Source organism: Phyllostomus hastatus, unplaced genomic scaffold (assembly GCF_019186645.2).
Source record: "Phyllostomus hastatus isolate PE091 unplaced genomic scaffold, TTU_PhHast_1.1 phas_scaffold_129, whole genome shotgun sequence".
Taxonomy (NCBI): Eukaryota; Metazoa; Chordata; class Mammalia; order Chiroptera; family Phyllostomidae; genus Phyllostomus; species Phyllostomus hastatus.
In genome coordinates this window covers 30,496,385-30,518,665 of record NW_025334009.1, presented here as the reverse complement: position 1 = coordinate 30,518,665, position 22,281 = coordinate 30,496,385, and the positions used below count along the sequence as shown (strand labels likewise).

The following is a 22,281-nucleotide window of genomic DNA, read 5'->3' as shown; positions in this document are numbered from 1 at the left end:
CAGTCCCTGCACCTTTTCCCCCATTCTTCTCCTTTCCCCTTACAATTGGTAAGCCTCCATGTGATCTCTATTTCTGTGATTCTGTTTCTGTTCTGCTGGTTTGCTTAATTTGTTTTATAGATTCACTTGTTGGTAGTTGTGAAATTGTTGCCATTTTAATGTTCACAGTTTTGATGTTTTTTAAATATATTTTATTTATTATGCTATTAACAGTTGTCCCATTTTTTCTCCTTTTTATTGCCCCTCCGCCCTGCACCCCCATCCCTCCAGCATTCCCCCCACCTTAGTTCATGTCCATGGGTTGTACATTTAAGTTCTTTGACTTCTCTGTTGCCTATACCATTCTTAACCTCTCATTGTCTATTTTATGCCTATCAATTATGTTTCTTCTTCTCTGTACCTTCCTCCCAACCTTCCCCCCTCCCCTTCTCACTGATAACCCTCCATGTGATCTCCATTACTGTGGTTCTGTTCCTATTCTAGTTGTTTGCTTACTTTTTGTTTTTGTTTTTTAGGTTCAGTTGTTGATAGTTGTGAGTTTGTTGTCATTTTAATGTTGACAGTTTTGATCTTCTTTTTCTTAGATAAGTCCCTTTAACGTTTCATATAATAAGGGCTTGGTGATGATGAACTCCTTGAACTTGACCTTATCTGGGAAGCACTTTATCTGCCCTTCCATTCTAAATGATAGCTTTGCTGGATAGAGCAATCTTGGATGTAGGTCCTTGCCTTTCATGACTTCAAATACTTCTTTCCAGCCCCTTCTTGCCTGAAAGAAATCAGTTGACAGTCTTATGGGAACTCCTTTGTAGGTAACTCCTTTCCTCTTGCTGTTTTTAAGGTTCTCTCCTTAACTTTAATGTTGGGTAATGTAATTATGATATGCCTTGGTGTGTGCTTCCTTGGGTCCAATTTCTTTGGGACTCTCTGGACTTCCTGGAAGTCTATTTCCTTCACCAGAATGGGGAAGTTTTCCCTCATTATTTTTTTCAAATAAGTTTTCAACTTCTTGCTCTTGTTCTTCTTCTTCTGGCACCCCTATGATTCAGATATTGGAATGTTTAAAGTTGTCCAAGAGGTTCCTAAGCCTCTCCTCATATTTTTTTAATTCTTGTTTCTTTATTTCATTCTGGTTGGATGTTTATTTCTTCCTTTTGTTCCAAATCATTGATAGGAATCCTGGTTTCCTTCCCTTCACTGTTGGTTTTCTGTATATTTTGCTTTATTTCACTTCGGGTAGCTTTGATTTGTCCCTTCGTTTTGCAGCCAAGCTCAATCAGTTCTGTGAGCATCCTAATTACTAGTGTTTTGAACTCTGCATCAGATAGGTTGGCTATCTCCTTGTCGCTTAGTTCTTTTTCTGGCGTTTTGATCTCTTCTTCCATTTGGGCCATATTTCTTTGTCTTGGTGCACCTGTTACATTGTAAGAGGGTGGAGCCTTATGTATTCACCAGGGTGGGGCAACCCTCTGCTGCATTGTGGTGCTCTCTGTGGGGGAGGGGTCAGAGAGGGAACAGTGCTGCTTGCTCTGCTCTAGCCCCACTTTCCAACAAACTCTCTCTTGTGAGCCTGGATGTTTCTCCCACCATGGCAATAAAACCTCTGCAGTAGTTTACAGCTAGCTTTGAGTCTTTAGTTTGCCATTCAGCAAGCCCTGCCTTGTCTGTGCAGTCCACCACCATGCCACTAACCCTCTCAGCCAGCCCCACCTCGCCACCTGCGTGGTCTGCCACCTTGCTGCAGCCCTCTCCCCTTAGCTGCCTTTCTCCCATCTCTGCCCCTCCTGCCGGTTTGGGTGAATGTTTCTTTAACTCTTTGTTTGTCAGAGTTCCATGCAGTTTGATTTTCTGGCACTTTTGGTGGTTTATTATTTTTAGATTGGTTGCTATCCTTCTTTCGGTTGTGTGACAAAGCGAAGTGTGTCTACCTATGCCTCCATCGTGGCCGGAACATCTGATTTCTTTTTCTTAAATAAGTTATTTTATCATTTCATGTAATAATGGCTTAGTGTTGATTAGCTTTACCTTGTCTGGGAAGCACTTTATCTTCCCTTCCATTCTAAATGATAGCTTTGCTGGATAGAGTAATCAAGGTTGTAGGTCCTTGCCTTTCATCACATTGAATACTTCTTGTCAATCCCTTCTACCCTGCAAAGTTTCTTTTCAGAAATTAGCAGACAGTCTTAGGGGAACTCCTTTGTAGATAACTAACGGCTTTTGTCTTGCTGCCTTTAAGATTCTCTCTTTATCTTTAACCTTTGACATCTTAATTATGATGTATCTTGGTGTGGTCCTCTTTGCATCCATCTTGTCTGAGATTCTCTGCACTTCCTGGACTTGCATGTCTGTTTCCTTCACCAAATTAGGGAAGTTTCCTTTCATTGTTTTTTCAAATAAATTATCGATATCTAGCTCTCTCTCTTTTTCTTGCACCCCTGTGATTCAGATGTTGGTATGTTTGAAGTTGTCCCAGAGGTCCTTATCCTATCATTGATTTTGGGGATTCTTTTATTCTTCTTCTTGTTCTGATTGAATGTTTTTTTCTTCCGTATGTTCCAAATCATTGATTTGATTCTTGGCTTCATCCACTTCATTGTTGGTTCCCTGTAATTTTCTCTTTATTTCACTTAGTGTAAACTTTATTTCTACCTGGGTCTTTTTATGCTGTTGAAGTACCCAATGAGTTCCTTGAGCCTCCTGATAACCAGTGTTTCGAAGTCTGCATCTGATAGATTGCTTATCTCCGTTTTGTTAGGTTCTTTTTCTGAAGTGTTATTCTATTCTTTCAATTGTGCCATATTCCTTTATTTCTTCATTACAGCAGCCTTCCTGTGTTTGTTTCTATGTATTAGATAGAGCTGCTTTGACTCCCTATTTTACGAGCATGGCCTATTGTAGAAAAGCGAGTCTGTGAAATTGGATAAGGTGGAGCCTTATGTTATTGCCTGGACATGGCAACCCAGTGAATTAGGTTGATGGAGTCTCAGATACTCTCAGATGGAGACTCTGCCTTTGACTCTGTATGGAGAAGGGCTCAGAAAAGGGATAGTGACTGTTGCCTGGCCTCTGTTTTGTCCAGGAGGACAAGTCCCTGGGGATAAAACCCTGATGTCAGACACTTCAGTTTCTCCCCATATGCTGCTGGTGCCCTTTGAGCTGCAGCCTCAGTGCTGGAGCCCAGAGGGAGTGAGTCTATGTAAGCCCTAAGTCCATTGGGGACCCTTTAAGAGAAGATGCCTGAGAATCCTGCAGTTTCTTCCACTGCCCCAACCTCCACTGGGTTTTACAGCCAGGAGTTTTAGGGACTTAACTTCCTGGCACTGGAGCTAGGTGGTCTGGTGTGGGGCTGGGATCCCTCAATCCCAAAATATCCTTCCCAATTTTTACCTACCCCATGTGGAGTGGGACTGCCTGTTCCACATCTCTACTCCTCTTACCTGTCTGAATGAATATGACTTCTTTAATTCATTGGTTGTTGGACTTCCATATAGCTCGGTTTTCTGGTGATTCTGGGTGATAGTTGTTTTGTAGTTTAGTTGTAATTTTTTCTGTGGTTCTGTGAGGAGGCGAGCCATGTTTACCTAGGCCTCCATCTTGACCATCAGGTACAATCTTATTTTATTTTTTCTTTCAGTCAATAAAAGAATTCCAATCAGAAGAATATCTTCAGATTATTACAGAAGAAGAGGCATTGAAGATAAAGGAGAATGATAGATCACTTTATATCTGTGACCCTTTTAGTGGTGTTGTCTTTGATCACCTCAAAAAGGTTTGCTGACTTCTAGTGTATTCCTTTATGTGTGTTTTTTTGTTTTTGGTTTTTTGACATCAGTGGACATAAATTCTTTACTGATCATGAAGTGTTATGCAAGTTGTGAATACAGAGGCATCCTTTGGTTTGGGGAGACCAGAATATTTTTAAAGGCTAATTATGTTATAATAAACTTTTGTTATATGTAATTTTTATATTTCCGGGGATTTAACTTCACTGGTTATGAGTGAACCCTATAGTGATGAAGTGTTTTAGTGGAATTCTATGGTACTTAAACTCACTGCAGTTGCAAAATATTTCAGGGAGAAATAATAAAGAGTAGGAAAAGACCTCAAAGTAATGCTTGCTTATTTGTTGTCTTTCCTACATGCTCATGCAGGAAGAATTTTAGTACCTATACCTCATACAGTCTCTGAAAAATTATATGCTAAAAGGAAGCATTTTGGTGATGACTATTGCTAATGTACCAGTGAGCCATCTTATTTCTTTCTGTTGATTCTAGAGTCTACTGACTCATTACTTTTTTGGTGTCTGGACAAGAGAGAAGCATTGAAATAAAAGTAAACGGGCTGTAATTCCATCCAGATTACAAAGAAGTGATTCTTATTTGAAGGAGAAGAAAACATAGAAGAGTGGGTAGATGCAGTGTCTGTACAATTTATGGAAGGTCTGTGCCCACTTTTGCCAAAAGCACTGTTGGTCTTATCCTCCTTTTGGAAATAACACTGCTTGTCAGAATCAGTAGCATCAAAAACTCTTTTTTTTTTTTCTGGCTGACCAAGAAGATAGTAATCATTTACAACACAGATTTTTCAGTTAATCATGCCATGGTGACTTTCACAACTGTAGACTTTTTAGCTTGGCTGGAATGTGCTGGTGTCAATTATCAATGAAAATGAAAGGTAATTTTTTTAGTAACCTGCAGTATCTTAAGAGAAGTCTTTGTGGATCTTCCATGGGAAGACTTTGAGTTGGAGAAAGAGTATTTAAAACACAAATGTAAAAACTGCTGAGGATTATATGGGTTTTTTTGGTGACATAGAAGTGTTTCAGAGGGAGGTTATTTAGGCTTATACTTTTAAACTGCTTCACTGGCTAGATGCTTTATTTGAAAAGTATATATGGGTATTTCCTAATTATTATAGCATAAGATGGGTGTCAAACTCATTTTCACCGGGGGCCACATCAGCCTTGTGGTTGCCTTCAAAGAGCCCAATGTAATTTTAGGACTGTATAAATGTAACTTCTCCTTAACTAGAGGCAAGGAGCTTGGCACTGCCACCCGGTAGAAACAAGGTGCCGAGTTGGATAAAACAAGGTGGAGGGCCAGATTTGGCCTTTGGGCCTTGTGTTTGCCACCTGCAGCATAAGACTGTTGTTACTCATAGCTCCCATCATTAAGACTGTGTTTGCTTCAGAGATTAAAATTTCAATGGCAATTTTGAGTGAATGTGGGTCTTAAATCTTATTTCCTTTAATAGGCTGCATTGTTGGATTTGCTTTTATGTGGGTGCATGTATTAAATTAGTAGTATGTCTGAGAAATTATATAATGGTTTTTATTTTTTTCTTATAACAATTTGGTTATTTTGTTGTGGTGGTCATCAACGTCTATAAAGAATTGGTAAATAAAAACTGAAGTTCTTTTCTTTACTTAGTTTTTCCTTTTTTTATAGCTTGGCTGCAGAATTGTTGGTCCTCAAGTAGTCATATTTTGTATGCACCACCAGCAGTGTGTCCCAAGAGCTGAACATCCAGTTTATAACATGGTTATGTGTGATGTAACTGTATCTTGTACAAGCCTGGAAAAAGACAAAAGGGTAAGTGGTGAGGTGTTGAGGAATACAATTAATGTATCTATTTCCATACTTAATTCTTCCCTTGTACACTGTACTTTGAAAGACCTTACACTTGGTATTCATAACTTATAACGAAGTCAATATACAACAGTGTGTATCTTTTATTTTTTAATAAATTGGATACAGAGGAATCTTTTATTGAAAACTGGCTAGTTGAAGTCTTTTTTTATAATTTTTAAAGGAAACTCACTTTTATATAGTCAGTGAGTTTGCTTTTGAATCACATTTTTTCACTATAGTTAATCTTTAAAAAAGATTCTGAGAGATGGGTATACTATATATGTTTATATAATTTGCATATTTTAAAATATGTCTGGTAAATTGAAATATATTAGAGAAGCAACATAGTTTAATAACTTCATGGAATTAAAAGAGATAAATAGGAAAATAATGTGTAAAGGTAATTATTTTAGAATTTATTTATAATTTATATTCACTTTACTTACAAAAAGTAGTTTGGTTATTTACTTTATGACAGTGAGAAACATTTGTGTGTTCAAGCTTAACAACAACAAGATATTTATGGGATATTGTATAGAAAATAGAAGAGAGGTTGTTTGCTTCAGTTTTAATAACATGTTTTCTTTTGGGACTACAGGAAGAAGTTCATAAATATGTACAAATGATGGGTGGACACGTATACAGAGACCTTAACATGTCAGTTACACACCTCATTGCCGGAGAAGTTGGTAGCAAAAAATATTTAGTTGCCGCAAATCTAAGGAAACCTATTTTGCTTCCTTCTTGGATAAAAACACTTTGGGAGAAGTCACAAGAGAAGTAAGAAAAACATTTAGATATATTCTAGATTTGAAAAAGTGATCAATTCTGTCATCCTGGCTTATTGTGGGTTTTAATAGGGTAGGCTTTGTGGTGTCCTCTTTGGATTCAGGGACAAAAATGGGGTCATTATTCTTTTCTCCAATGAAAACAAGCAGCATCCAGAAGCTGTTATTATCAGGGTAGATGACAGGTGGAATGGGCTGTGGGTTTAACGTTAGCTACAAGGTAGAAAATGCTTTGATGGTAAAATTGTTTTCAGCAGTAAATATTTGTAAAATAGTTGGGAGAGTCAGTGTGGTGGCTGTAACTCTTCTGTTGCTTTATCCTTCAATACTGTACTCATATGTTAAGATGGAGAGTCAATTAACCATTTTGGCTGTTGTGTTTCCTCCCACAGTGGTTATGTGTACGGTTGAAAGTAAACATGTAAAGCATTAGCTGGGGGGGTGATCAGTCAAAAAGTATTAATTAAACCCATTTGATGTACTTGGCCTAAGCTGGGCAGTAGGTATACATAGTGAGCAAAACAGGGTAGCATCTCTGCCCTTGTGGAACTTAGATCCTGTTTCAAGGGACAGAGCTGAGTTTTCCCTGAAATTAGAATGACAACCCTGCGTCCAGGTGCCACTGTTTGAATTAACTAGGAATTTTTACAGTCTTCTTTCAGCACCATCCAGCACATCCTGATCATGTCTCCACGTGGGCACCCTCGTTCCCAGCCTGTTTCATCAGCACACCTGCCTAGCACGGCAGCAGATTGGCTGTGATATCTTTGTTGGTTTCTGCCCCCCAATCATTGCTTATTATTTATATAGTATAATAAAAGGATACAAATTCCATTTTTCTACTAGGCAACCAAAATTAAAATTTTGGAAAATACACCACTTTGGCCATGTGGACTTAGAGTTAATGAAATGTTTTCCTCTAAAACAGGTTCGAGAGACTGTCTGAAATGTTACTTTTTATTAGAGACATGGCGCCGATCTAGATGAGCAATTAGTGTAATTCTCAGTGTGCCTGTGAGTTCTTTTTTCTTAAAAGTAATTAAAATCTTAAAAAAATGGGGAAAGCGTTAGTGATATTGTTTGTCCTTATTCTTCTGGTAAATTTTAAACTACTGATATATTTAATATGTTCATTTTTTCTTTTTTACCATTTGTTTTCCCCAGTAAAATAACTAGATATACTGATGTAAACATGGAAGACTTCAAATGTCCTGTTTTCCTTGGTTGCATAATCTGTGTGACTGGCTTAGATGGTCCAGAAAGAAAGAGAGTTCAGCAGCTCACAGTTAAGCATGGAGGTCAATACATGGGACAATTGAAAATGAATGAATGTACACACCTCATCGTGCAAGAGCCAAAAGGTAAAACTGTATTTCGTAAATGGACAAATGCAAAATTTTCTCTACTTTTTAACATTTTAAGATTTTTTTCCAGAATAGCTTTTGCTTCTTACATGTCATAAACGTAGCGTGATTTTTTTTTTTTAATCTTACGAGGATAGTTTGGGTCACAATCTGTAGAAAATTACTTGACTATCCTAGTGTTTATTATCCAGATCATTTAATATATCATTTAAATATAAAACAAAAATTTCCAGTGGTGTTTTATCTAAATTTATTATCTGATTTTTTTATTCTTTTTTTTTAAAGATTTTATTTACTTATTTTTAGACAGAGGGGAAGGGAGGGAGAAAGAGAGAAACATCACTGTGTGGTTGCCTCTCGTGTGCCCCCCTACTGGGGACCTGGCTTGCAACCCAGGCATGTGCTCTGACTAGAAATTGAACCAGAGACCCTTTGGTTTACAGGCTGGTGCTCAATCCATTGAGCCACACTAGTCAGGACTGATTTTTTTCGAGTCTCCTACACAATTACCAAATACTTATGAGGTAGGAAATTTGAATGAATAACAACAAAACTAATAGTTGTAGATAAATTACATTTCTTTCTAATGGCATATTAAAGGCTTAGCTCTGTTTTTAATGGAATGAATCAGCTTTCCTGAATGAACTGTAAGTTTTTACTTGAAGATACACTTCACAGAAAATGAGGCCATGAAGAAAAATATATTACCAATGAGAAGAATTCCTTAAAATTCCTATTAATTTTGGTGTTCAATAATCTTTTTATTTTATTTTATTTATTTATTTTTAGAGAGAGAAGGAAGGGAGAGATAAAGGGAGAGAAACAGGGATGTGAGAGAGAGAAACGTAGGCTAGGTGCCCCTTACATGCCCCCGACCAGATACCTGGCCCACAACCCAGGCATGTATGTACCCTTGCTGGGAATCGAAACTGTCACCTTTCCATTTGCAGGCTGGCACTCAGTCCACTGAGCCACACCAGCCAGGGTGGTGGTCTATAATCTTTATTCTGGAGAATATTTTTTATCAATACCCTTGAAATATATGTAAGTTGATGAGAAGTAATTTTGTTAATGTTACCTCATATCTATACAGTGATTTACCCAGCTACCTACATTAGAAAAATGTTGTTAAAATTAATTGGTGATTATACTTAAGTCAGAATTTTGGATATGGCCAATTATGATGCTAGGATTCTAAGAAGAGTTGATAACTACTATTGATATTTTCTAATTCTGAAGGTAGTTCATTTCCTGTCAAGATTGAAAAAAATAACCATTTCATGTTATTGTTTATTACATGTTGACCTCAATTTTCTCTATGATATTGTTTCAAAATACATTGTGTTAAAATATTTTTAAGACAATAAAAGGTTATCATATAACCTTTTAAAAGGTTTTATAGATCATATAACCTAATAAAAGTTTTTTTATATAACTTACCCATCTACATATCTCTCCTGTACTTCAGTTAGAATCTGATGACATAGGAGTAGCCTACTCAAAGCTGGTATTTTTTATATTGCAAACATCTGACATTTTCAGTTGTTTTATGTAGTCCGTTTTTTTAAGTATATTTTATTGGGTATGCTATTACAGTTCCATTTTTTCTCTCCTGTTTATCCCCCTCTGCCCTGCACTCATTCCACTTCCACCAGCATTCCACCCCCTTAGTTCATGTCCATGGGTCGTACATGTAAGTTCTTTGGCTTCTCCATTTCCTATACTGTTCTTAATGCCCCCCTATCTATTTTGTACCTACCAATTATGCTTCTTCCTCCCTCTTCCTTTTCCCTTGTTCGTCCCCTTCCTCCTCCCCACCGATAACCCTCCGTATGATCTCCATTCCTGTGGATCTGTAGCTGTTCTAGTTGTTTGCTTAGTTTGCTTTTGTTTTAGATTCAGTTGTTGATGGTTGTGAGTTTGTTGTCATTTTACTGATCATAGTTTTGATCTTCTTTTGCTTAGATAAGACCCTTTAACATTTCATATAATAAGTTTGTTGATGATGAACTCCTTGAACTTGACCTTATTTGGGAAGCACTTTATCTGCCCTTCTATTCTAAATGATAGCTTTGCTGGATAGAGTAATCTGGGATGTAGGTCCTTGCCTTTCATGACTTCCAATACTTCTTTCCAGCCCCTTCTTGCCTTTAAGGTTTCTTTTGAGAAATCAGCTGATAGTCTTATGGGAACTCCTTTGTAGGTGACTGTCTCCTTTCTTGCAGCTTTTAAAGTTCTCCCCTTATCTTTAATGTTGGGTAATTTAATTATGATGTGCCTTGGTGTGTTCTGGGGTCTGGTTTCTTTGGGACTTTCTGAGCTTCCTGGACTACCTGAAAGTCTCTTTCCTTCACCAGAATGGGGGAGTTTTCCTTCATTATTTTTTCAAATAAATTTTCAATTTCTTGCTCTTCCTCTTCTTCTGGCACCCCTGGAGTCTTAATAAGATGACATAATTCTGTGAGTTATTCCTATGTTATGGATAAACTTGTTTAAATAAATTAAGTGATGGAGGCTATACTCAAACCAAGTATAATATTATTTCAGTTACCCCTTCAGTTGCAACTGTGGGGTAACTATATAATTTTATAAGAGATATACCTCCTGTCCTGGCTGGCGTAGCTCAGTGGATTGAGTGAGGGCTGTGAACCAAAGCATCGCAAGTTCGATTCCCAGTCAGGGCACATGCCTGGGTTGCAGGCCACAGCGCCCAGCAATTGCACATTGATGTTTCTTTCTTTCTCCCTCCCTTCCCTCTCTAAAAATAAATAAATAAAATCTTTTTTTAAAATTTAAAAAAAGAGAGATATACCTCCTCACATAGCACATGTATTTATTTAAAACTAAGAATAATTACTGTTAACTTTAATTTTGTCTCATCTGTTTTTTTAATAATCTATCATAAATTTGAATATTTCTGCCAAGGCAAAGTTTAATGGTTTGCATTTCTCTTTTTCTCTTTCTTAACATGACAGGTCAGAAATATGAGTGTGCCAAGCGATGGAATGTACATTGTGTCACCACGCAATGGTTTTTTGACAGTGTTGAGAAAGGTTTTTGTCAGGATGAATCCATGTACAAGATAGAGCCCAGACCGGAAACAAAGACTATGCCTGATACTTCAACTCCTACCGGCCAGGTTAACACAGGTGGTAGTAAGTCTCATTGGGATTAAAGTAAACTATCTGTTCCCTGTGTAAGAATTGGTTTGTTAATAGGATCAGCGAATATAGTAGGGAATTCTGTCTTCTATTGCTCTGCTTCTAGGCATAATTGTATATTAACCAAACTGAATGAAAAATTAGTCCAGAACTCCTAATGTTTTTTTAATATTGAATGCATACTTTCTTACATATCTTGATGTAATGCAAAAGATGATTAAAGAAATTAAGAATACTAACAGATAAAGACTTAAACTGAAAACTTAATTTTAAAAATTTGATGTTCAAATACTATTAGTGCATTTCCTTTATTAGTTTGCTGCAATTGTTATAGATTATCTATATCTGTATAAAATTTAAAACTTCCTATTTGTAGGTGACATGTTGGCAATTCAGCAAATATTTATAAACTTTTTTCTCAGATGTAGGCTTCTTGGACCTTAAAGCCAGCAACTTCAGATTTTTATTAAAAGCAAGCCACTGTTAAATATGTTAAATATATTTTTATTTAAATAAAATATGAACCTTCGTTTTAGTTTCCCTTTTCATGCTTTGCCACCATGATTTCAGTAAAAACACTTGAATCTTAACTTTGGAAGTGTTTCATAGCCCTGTGTGTATAAGGAAACTTAATCTAGAGGAAAGCGTGTAATCACAGTTATTTTACCTTCGTAACTTGGTTGCATCTTTGTTGACTGTGCAGGTCGGACTCTCTCAGATGTCAGCCATATTTCCAACATCACTGCAAGTTGCATAAATGAATCGATGTCTAACTCCATTTTTAATAGCAAAGTGGATCCAGCACTTGAAAATCTAGAAAATCTGGATGTCAGTGCATTTCAGTCACCTGAGGACTTATTAGATGGTTGTCGGGTATGTCTTTATTATGTAATAATTGTAGGAAGTGACAGTGTACATTGGTACTTCCTAGTCTGACTTTGAAAACTCTTCAGAGTTGGGCTTGCTCCGTATCTGCATAACCCTTCAATGCTAGCTAAGCAGATGCATTTATTAGGCCATGTCCATCCTTTAACAGTCATGGTCCTGCTGCCTGGGATGTGCCTTCATCTGTCATCCTTCAAGGTCCATTATCAGTTTTCAGCTCTCCTGAAACTTCTAACTACATTAAACTTTCCATCTGCTGTGTTTTGAGATCATTTAGTTTCTGAACCACTTAAGGGGTTTTTAAGTGCTTATAATACGCTAGACACTGTGCTAATCATTTCATATATATTATTAATATGTCATGTATAAGCTCATTTAATTCCCACAAATAACTCTAAAATGGATATTATCCAAAGGCTGAGACGTAGAGGATTAAAAAGTTCTCTTTCAGAGTCGCAGACCTTGAGTAACCAGCAGTCTACTCCAAGGCCTGTATTTCTAATCGTTAGACCCACTGCTTTGTTTAGTGTCTCTTGGGCTGTTTAATGTTCTAGTGCACGAATAATTACCTTATAAGTGCCTTGATGGAAACATCTTATATTCTGGGTCTCCTAGAGCTGAATGCTTACTTGATATATTCCTGCTTGTAGCATGAATAAGCTGTGCATTATTTCTCAAAGAGTAGCAGAGATTCAACCTTGTTCTATTGTTAAGGAAGGAAATTGGGCAGATTACCTCACCTTCCTTAACTTTTAAAATTTATCAACTTACTGGCAGACCAGAAAGTGTCTTGTAGATTCTTTTACTTTAGAATATACTAATTCTGGATATGACTTAATTACTCTTATAGGAAGTATATATTTCTAATTTTTGTTTAAATATATTCTAGTAATGGAGGCTATTTAGTTTGGGATATAAATGCAGTTAGGAATAGATTTGTTAAGAAATTTTTTAAAAACAAAACACATGAAAAACATTTTTATATTGATTAGTTTAGATAAGTGCATATATAATTAAAAATAAATTTTCATGTGTTATCCACAAAGCAGTGCTCACCTCTTGACTTAAATTTTCTTGTTTATTTAACTCTGTGAAAAAGAGATCTTGACTTAGAAGTAAGGAACTGGTTTAAAGGGCCTAAGTTGCCATGGTCGTGTGGTTAATCATTGACAACTGAACCAAAATTTAAACCCAGTTTTTGGAATTCAGACACTTGTTTCTATAATTATTTTAAAATTTACAAGTAATAAGATCTTTATTTTTTAATTTATTGATTTATTTTTAGAGAGAGAGAGGAATGAGGAGAAACATTAATTTGTTTTCCACTTATGCATTCATTGGTTGATTCTCATATGTGCCCTGACCAGGAATTGAACCCACAACCTTGATGTATCAGGACATGCTCTGACCAACTGAGCTACCTCACCAGGGCCACAAGTAGTAGGATCTTTAAGAAGCTGCCTGTGTTTTAGAAATTACTATGCACTAACATTCAGATGATAATTTACTTAAGGCTTTTATTTAAAGCATCAGAGTAATTACCGAGTATCTACTGTGAGGGATAAAAATGCTATGGGATTATGAAGAAGTGATAAAAATAAAAATTTCAGAATTGTTCAAAAAAATCAAAGTTTCAGAATACACCCCTTGATATATATTTTCTTGTTTTTTCTTTTTTTTGTCTTAAAACGTACACAAGAGTTATCTTGTTTATACACAGTAGATTTTAACATATGTTTAATAAATGTATTGTGAGAGAAAACATCTTACATGCATTGATCTAAAGTAAATATTGTCTTTTCTTTTTTTCAGATATATCTTTGTGGTTTTAGTGGCAGAAAACTAGATAAACTGAGAAGGCTTGTTAACAACGGAGGTGGAGTTCGTTTTAACCAGCTCAATGAAGATGTAACTCATGTTATTGTGGGAGATTATGATGATGAATTGAAGCAGTTTTGGGATAAGTCAGCCCACAGGTTTTGTCAGTTTTTAATTCAAACCAGTTTCTACCCTGATAATTTTTCTTAAAATTGCACATTGATATAATTTTGGAAACTGCATGGCAAGTGGGATGATGGTCTTTATAATTTAAACTAATGCATAACTATATACTGTTTTCATAGGCCTCATGTGGTGGGAGCAAAATGGCTGCTGGAGTGTTTTAGCAAAGGTTATATGCTTCCTGAAGAGCCATATATCCATGCTAGTTACAAGCCAGTGGAAATTCCAGTCTCAGACCAACCTGAAAGTAGAACATCCCTTTTAAAAAGGAATAGCAGCTTCTCCAAGAAAGAGTGTGCCTCTGCGGAAAAGCATGAGCAGGCTGATGAAGACCTGCTCTCTCAATATGTAAACGATAACCCAATAGTAGGTAAGAAATCGCTGATTGGTATCTATAGTCATTAAGAACTGCTTTCATAGTACTCGTACATACGTGATTTTTGCCAGGTTTTTTAAAATTTTAAGTTAAACCTTTTTCTTTAAGTTTTATGTTTGTAACTTTTTCTAGGCAGACAAAGCTAAGGGGTTCTGACCCCTCTGACCCCTTCTTGTCTCTTCAACTCAAGGGTTCCACTTTGATCTGTTTTATATCTGGCATCACTTAGTGTAAGTTTGAAACAATGTGAATTTTTTTAATTTTATTTTTCAATTACAGTGTACAATATTCAGTATTATTTTGTGTTAGTTTCAGGTGTACAGTGTAGTGGTTAGATAGCATATACTTTACACAGTGAATCAAGAGCATCAAGTGGTTCCTAAAGCTAATGGTTACCCTGAAGCTATCTTGGCAGTAACCTCGACCTTTAAACTTTAAGGAGGGACAGGTGTTAAGTCTTAGGTTTCACACAAATTGGATGAAATCCAAAATACTATAGAATATTTTGGGTTTGAGTTTTTTAAAATTATGGTAAAGTATATATAACGTAAAATTTAGTATTTTAACCATTTTGGGTGTACACTTCAGTGGTTAATTATATTCACATTCTTGTGCCATCAGCATTACCATCCATTCCAGAACATTATCTTCCCAAATTGAAGCTCTATACCCATTAAACAGTAACTTCCCATTTCTCCCTCTACTCACTCCCTAAAACCACCATTCTGTTTTTTTATGAATTTGACTATTCTAGATAGCTCATATAAATGGGATCACACAATAGTTGTCCTTTTGCCCTAGCTGGTGTGGCTCAGTAGACTGAGTGCCGGCCTGCAAACTGAGGGATTGCATGTGCCTGGGTTTTGGGCCAAGTCCTCCAGTGGGGGGAGCGTGAGAGGCAACCACACATTGATGTTTCTCTCCCTCTCCTTCTCTCTCCCTTCCCCTCTCTAAAAATAAATAAAATCTTTAAAAAAACTATTAGAAAAACAATATTTGTCCTTTTGTGGCTGGCTGAATTTACTTCAGTTAATGTCTTCAAGATTCATTCATATTTTAGCATGTATCGGAATTTCCAATTTAGTTTCTGTGTAACTTGAAGTTTTATTGCATGCTGATCCTCATTTTTCTAATAATTTTTTAACTTAAAATCAGTTTTGTCTGATACTAATGCAGCTATCCCTGCCTCATGTGGATCAGCAATTAGTATGACTGACCTTTTCTTTTAACTGTAAATTTGATCGATTTACACTTGTTGTTATTTGTGATATATTTTGATTCTTTTTCTACCTTCTTATTTTGTACTTTGTCCCATTTTTCTATGCTTCCTTGTTTTTTAACACTTTTGCTGTTTGGATGGATTGGGCTTCCCCCTTCCTGCCTCAGATCCCACTCTATACTTTCTATCTTTCCCTCTTCTAATTTGAAAGTTATGTATACTATTTATACTTTCAGTGGTTACCTTTGGAACATTAATGTGCATCCTAGCTTAAAATCTAGAGTTATTCAGAATTTTATATTCCTTAAATAATACAAGAACCTTGTAACACTTTAACATCACTGCTGCCCACATCCCCTACATATGTACTTACTAAGACACTCAGCTTATGTAATTTTGTGTGTTATTTTTATTGTCCTTTTTAATGTCACAATTAGACATTGTCATTATTATTCCATATGGTCAATATATTTTGATTTGCCAACATGTTTAGCTCTTTTTTTCCCATGTCTTGTTTCTTTTTTTATTTTATTGATTATGCTATTATAGTTGTCCCATTTCCCCCCTTCACTCCTCTCCACCCTGCACACCCTCTCCCACCCACATTCCCCACCTTTAGTTCATGTCCATGTGTCATAAGTTCTTTAGCTTCTACATTTCCCATACTATTCTTGCCCTCCCCCTGTCTGTTTTCTCCCTACCATCTATGCTACTTATTCTCTGTACCTTTTCCCCCTCTCTCCTCCTCCCACTCCCCTGTTGCTAACCCTCCTGTGATCTCCAATTCTGTGGTTCTGTTCCTGTTCTAGTTGATTGCTTAGTGTGTTTTCATTTTTGTTTTAGGTGTGGTTGTTAATAATTGTGAGTTTGCTGTCATTTTAGTATACATGTTTTTTATCTTCTTTTTCTTAGATATGTCCCTTTATCGTTTCATAAAATAAGAGTTTGGTGATGATGAACTCCTTTAACTTGACCTTATCTGGGAAGCACTTTATCTGCCCTTCCATTCTAAATGAAAGCTTTGCTGGATAGAACAAACTTGGATGTAGGCCTTGCCTTTCATGACTTGGAATACTTCTTTCTAGGCCCTTCTTGCCTGTAAGGTCTCTTTTGAGAAATCAGCTGACAGTCTGATGGGAACTCCTTTGTAGGTAACTGTCTCCTTTTCTCTTGCTGCTTCTAAGATTCTCTCCTTATCTTTAATCTTGGGTAGTGTAATTGTGATGTGCCTTGGTGTGTTCCTCCTTGGATCCAACTTCTATGGGACTCTCTGAGCTTCCTGGACCTCCTGGAAGTCTATTTCCTTTGCCAGATTGGAAAGTTCTCCTTTATTATTTGTTCAAATAACTTTTCCACTTGTTGCTCTTCCTCTTCCCCTTCTGGTACCCCTATAATTCGGATGTTGGGATGTTTAAAGATGTCTTGGAGGTTCCTAAACCTCTCCTCATTTTTTTGAATTCTTGTTTCTTTATTCTTTTCTGTTTGGTTGTTTCTTTCTTCCTTCTGGTCCACTCCATTGATTTGAGTCCCAGTTTTCTTCCCATCACTACTGGTTCCCTGTGCATTTACCTTCATTTCACTTATCATAGCCTTCATTTTTTCATCTAATTTGCAACCAAATTCAACCAATTCTGTGAGCATCCAGATCACCAGTGCTTTGAACTATGCATCTGATAGGTTGGCTATCTCTTGGTCGCTTAGTTGTGCTTGCTATGGAGCTTTGATCTGATCTGTTCGGGCCATTTCTGGAGGGGTCTGGTCATGCCTGTTACATATGAGGGGCAGAGCCTTAGGTGTTCACCAGGGCTGGGCACCCCAGTTGCTGGGTTGTGATGTATGTGGGGGTAGGGTCCGAGAGGGAACAATGGTGCTCCTCTCTCCTTTGGATTTCAGTCCCTTCCACTGCTTCCCCCAAGCAAACTGGGCCTTTCTGGTGCTGATTCCCAGTGGGTATGTTTGTGTACATTCTAGGACCCCTTGGGTCTCTCCAATGCACTCTCCTGTGAGGCTGGGAGTCTCTCCCTACACCTCAACCCCCACAGGTGTTTTCGATCAGTGTCCAGAGGTTCTGTTTCCCAATGCTGGCACCCTGGGTTGCATGGTCTCACTGCCCAATTTCACCTGGTTTATCTGCGCATAAATGTGGGATTGCCTGGACAGCCAGGCACCTTGCATACAGTACCTTGCTTCACAGTCACCACCTCACTGGGTCTGCCAGCCACCTGCGCGCCCATGGTCCCCCTGCTGCGGTCTTGTGCCCGGGATGTTTTACACACCCGGTGCCACTGTTTTTTGTGCTGCGGCCCCTCTCCTCCCGGCTGCCCGACTCTGCCCCTCCTACCGGTCTGAATGCATGTGTATATTTTAACTCCTGGGTTGTCCGACTTCCATGCAGTTCAATTTTATGTCATAGCTGGTTGTTATCTTGTTTTTAAATTGTTGCTGGCCTTATTTTGGTTGTGTGAGGAGGCATAGTATGTCTACCTACGCCTCCATCTTGGCCAGAAGTCCCCCATATCTTGTTTCTGAAACGTCTCTTCTGGAATCATTTCCTTTCCTCTTGAAATGTATCCTTTTAGAAAGGAATTTCTAAAGGATACATTTCAAATTCCTTTAATTTCTGTTAATGTTTTTTTATTTTCCAGTTTTCCTTAAAAGATAGTTCTGCTAGACATACAGATAGTTACTTTGACTAAGCCACAGGTGGCAAACACAAGGCCCGTGGGCCAAATCCAGCTTCCACCTTGTTTTATCTGGCCCAGCACCTTGTTTTTGCCTGGCGGTAGTGCCAAGCTCCTTGCCTCTCATTAAGGAGTAGTTACATTTATACAGCCCTAAAATCACTTTCGGCCATTTGAAGGTAACTGTGAGACTGAGGTGGCCTCTGGTGAAAATGAGTTTGACACCCCTGGTGTAAACTCTTTGGAAATATTATTTTATTGTCATGTTTCCATGCTTGCTTGATAAGAAGTCAGATGCCAGTTTAATTATCATTCTTTTGTAGAAAATCTTTTTTTCTCTACCTGTTTTTAATATCTTTTATTTTTCGTGTCCAGATGTTATCACTGATTTGTCCTCTTATAATTCATTTTTTCCTGAATCCAAGAATGAGTGATTTCTTTTTCTTTTTTCTTATCCCCCATTCTCTATATTCTCTAACTCCCATTAGTTCTGTGTATAGGTCACTTAACCTTTCCTTCTAATTTCATCAGTTTCTGGAAGTTCTAATTCTTTTGATAGTCTCTTATTCTGTATTCATGTTGTTTGTTCTTTATTTCTTATAACACATTTAACTAATTGCAACATCTGAATGGAGGAGTGGGGAAGTTCTCTTGGTTATTGTTCACAATGCCTGGTTTCCTCATGTGTTTTGCGATATTTATCATTCTTATTAGGACTATGGGAATTCTTGGCAGCCTGGGGTGAGAATTTGTTCCTCCAGAAAAGATTCATGTCTAAATCTGCCTGGAGCCTAGGAATCTTCCAACTTAGGACACCTCTGAGTGAGTTTATTGGCAGGACATTCTTGGACTATCAGGCTTCCATAAATTTATATCCTTAACTAATTTGAGGACCAGTTCGTGATGATGGCTTCCCAGGAGAGCTGTTTTCCCCTTGACCCAAAGCCAAACCAAGTGTACTGCTTATTTCCTCTTGTAGGATGTGTTTATGGTGCTGTTAGTTGATTGGTTTTGTTCTACATTCTAGTGAAGGCATTTCCCTTTAGAGTTTCTGGGCTTGTTTTCCTAGGGTATACTCTACCCCACTGCTAATTTGTGTGAAACCAAAGGCTTAACACCTGTCCCTCTGCATGATATCCTTATATTTTAAGGGTCTAGGTTGCCAGGGTAACTTCAGGGTAACCATTAGCTTTAGTAACCATTTGATGCTCAATAGCATTTCATTTTTAGCCCTTAAGGATTTCCCTTGCCTTCTTATAATCTCAGCTATGCAATTACAAAGATGTCTTTAATATTTCATGCTGTATTTTCCATTGTTTCATAGTGAGTGTTTTGCATGTCTACCGTATCATATTCTATAAGGGAATTTCCAGTATTCATTTTTTATTCGCATTATTTACTTTCATGATGCACTGCAAAATTGACTTTTATCAGACCAGCTGCTTATGCTATATTAGTGTGTCACAGCAGATCGCGCCAGCTTCCCAGGGTGCTCTGGTAGAAAGCAGCCGCAGGTTGGCTAGGAGCAGTTTTGTGCTCTGTCCTTCAGCAGGGACACTTAGTGGGGGAAAACAATTTGTTTCTCAGGTCTTCCTTTCTAGGGCAGCGAGTGATCTATTGACTCTGAAAGGATTTGGTGACAATAAATCTCAGTGAATTCCCTAGCGCCTTATAAAGAATGTAATCAAGCATTTTGCAGTTTGTGAAAGCTAAACTACTTGTGATTTGAGAAAGTTTTTTAATAATAGGTTTATCAAGAAGTGTCTGTGTGCTTCTGAATGAAGTTGGTTTGAAAAAAGGGTTCTACTAAAATAAGTGGAAAGAACTGCTGTAGAACATGCTCATTTGTTCTGAGTTTCTTAATAACTTCAGGGTTTTGCTTATAGTTTATAAGGACTTGGTATTTCTAGTTTGTTTTATAGTAGCAGTCTAAAATTCCTCTGGGATTCTTCTTCCCACCTCACCTGCAGTGTATAGACATCAAATTTTTCCCCCTAGCCGTGATTGTGAGACAATTATAATTGCAAAAAATATTTTGTTTTTACATTTTGTATTAAGAATTGCTATTTTAAATCTACTTTGCAGAATGTTTTACAGTAGCATGTCATCTTTATTTCTATCTAAGCTTACTCATCCTCATATATCTCTATAAATTATAAATATACTATTGTCTCTTATTCATTGTACTGTGAAACTGAGGGTCAAACAATCTTCTGATCAGTTAATGCTCTAGACAAAACTAGAGTTCTTCAGATTATCAATAAGAGCAATTTCAATACTTTCATTAAGTAGGAATAAATTTTATGTATATATACACACACACTCCTTATTTATATATTATTTATATATCTATGGCAGTAATTAGTTTAAAAGTGAAAATATTAATATCTTTTGGAGAAGAGAATAGATATAAGGAGATGGCATTATGACAATGTTATGGACCCTGGAGTTGGGCAGTGTTGGTTTATATAATTTCTGCCATTTTATAACTATGACCTTAGGTTACATAATCTCTTAAAACCTGAGATTTCTCCTGAAGAAAGGGTATAAATGTACTAATAATATCAACCTGGTAGCATCATGGGCATTAATTATGTGCATGTAAAGCACTTGGGCAGAATACCTGTATAAATAAGTAAGTGAAGAATCCTTGAATAGCTTCCAGGCTTATTGGAACCCCATAAAGCATGGGTTGACCAACCTTTTGTAAAAGGCCAGACAATAAATATTTTAGGCTTTACCAGTCACATTCTGTCTCTGTCACCTATTCCATTTTGTTTTGTTCTGTTTTTACAGTCCTAATATGTAAAAACCTTCTTCCCCACAGGCTCTGGGCCCTTTTCGCCCTTAGGCTGTAGTTTGCTGATCCCCTACCATAAAGTGTTACCTTCCAACAGGACGCTGCTAGAGTTTTCAAAAAACACTGTTTTTCACCTCTTAAACTTTTAGCCTTGAATTAACAATATTTTTGCATACTAGGGACTGTGTAGTTTAGTTATCGACACTTATTTATGTAGCTATTTTTTTTCTTTTACTACCCTTCTATCAGTCAACTTTATCTTAAAATGAAGTTAAGACCTTTTGCTTAGGTCCTTGATCATTCCTCTTAAGGAATCTATATAGAAGCTAAGTAGCTCCAATTTCAATACAAAACATTTTAGGAATTTTTAAAAGAGCAGTAACCTTAGTATTATTACATTTCTACAGTTATTTCCATGTAAAGGGCTTGACTGTTTAGACCTGTTCTGTTTTTTGCGTAATGATTTTTCTCCATTGTGAATTATCTAAACCAGTTTTGGAACTAAGACACACCTATGAAATATGAGAGCACCATAATTTTCAACTAGTTTCTAGCACGGTAGGAGCACTTAAAACAGTAACACGATTGCTGTTGTCCTTCCTCATAATACATGGTAATACTGATAACACTCTTGGTGGCCCAGAAGGTGGGGTGGGTTTGTATCCTTTATGCATTGTGTACTTATTAAAGCCTTAGTTTTTAAGTGTGGGCACAATTCTCAGGCTCTATGTTACCTTAATATCCTTGCTAGGAAATAAAACTTTAAGCTAAATTATCAGTTAGAAAACAATTCTTTTTCTCTTCCAGTTGAAGCTGTAAAGTCTGAAGTGGGGGCCTTTAATGACACTACTTATATTCAGCCCTTCAATGATTCTACTCATATTTCTCTGCAAGAAGAAAACCGATCTGTCAGTCATTGCCTCCCTGATGCTTCTACAATTATAGAAGAAGGTTTATTTAGCCAAAAGAGTTTCCTTGTTTTGGGTTTTAGTAGTGAAAATAAATCTAACATTGCAACTGTCATAAGAGAAAATGCTGGAAGAATCGTATCCCTTCAGAGCCGAACTGTTGCCGACTATACTGTGGTTCCTCTGCTGGGGTCTGACGTAGAAACGGCGGTGGGGGAAGTCGTTACAAACACATGGCTGGTAAGGAAGTACTGTAGCAGTTAAAGATATTGGAATGCCAGGAGTGTTCATGTTTATTTCCTAGGCAGTTCAGTTTGGTTTAAATTACTGTTTGGGTATGGGCAGCATCTGAATTTTGCATTTAGCAAAGGAAACTTTAAAATATGAAAATGTTCAGGCTTCTTGGTTCTAATTCTGGTAGAGTAGAGATGTTTTGTTTCCCAGGGGCCAAACCAGCAACATTTCTTC

General features: G+C 37.1%; 1 protein-coding gene across 4 annotated transcripts in view; it reads left to right on the top strand.

Annotated features, from left to right (window-relative positions):
• TOPBP1 (DNA topoisomerase II binding protein 1) overlaps nt 1-22,281 on the top strand; it is a 58,477-nt gene that overhangs the window by 3,270 nt on the left and 32,926 nt on the right. For 2 of the 4 annotated variants that reach the window (XM_045856859.1, XM_045856857.1), the window contains exons 3-11: nt 3,635-3,769; nt 5,448-5,591; nt 6,229-6,410; nt 7,583-7,779; nt 10,758-10,937; nt 11,647-11,816; nt 13,641-13,804; nt 13,952-14,199; nt 21,713-22,053. In XM_045856859.1, the coding sequence (XP_045712815.1) occupies nt 3,635-3,769; nt 5,448-5,591; nt 6,229-6,410; nt 7,583-7,779; nt 10,758-10,937; nt 11,647-11,816; nt 13,641-13,804; nt 13,952-14,199; nt 21,713-22,053 (1,761 nt within the window). Of the gene's footprint in view, nt 1-3,634; nt 3,770-4,274; nt 4,440-5,447; nt 5,592-6,228; nt 6,411-7,582; nt 7,780-10,757; nt 10,938-11,646; nt 11,817-13,640; nt 13,805-13,951; nt 14,200-21,712; nt 22,054-22,281 lie in introns of those variants that run through there. The other 2 variants (XM_045856860.1, XM_045856858.1) reach the window with 2 other exon arrangements.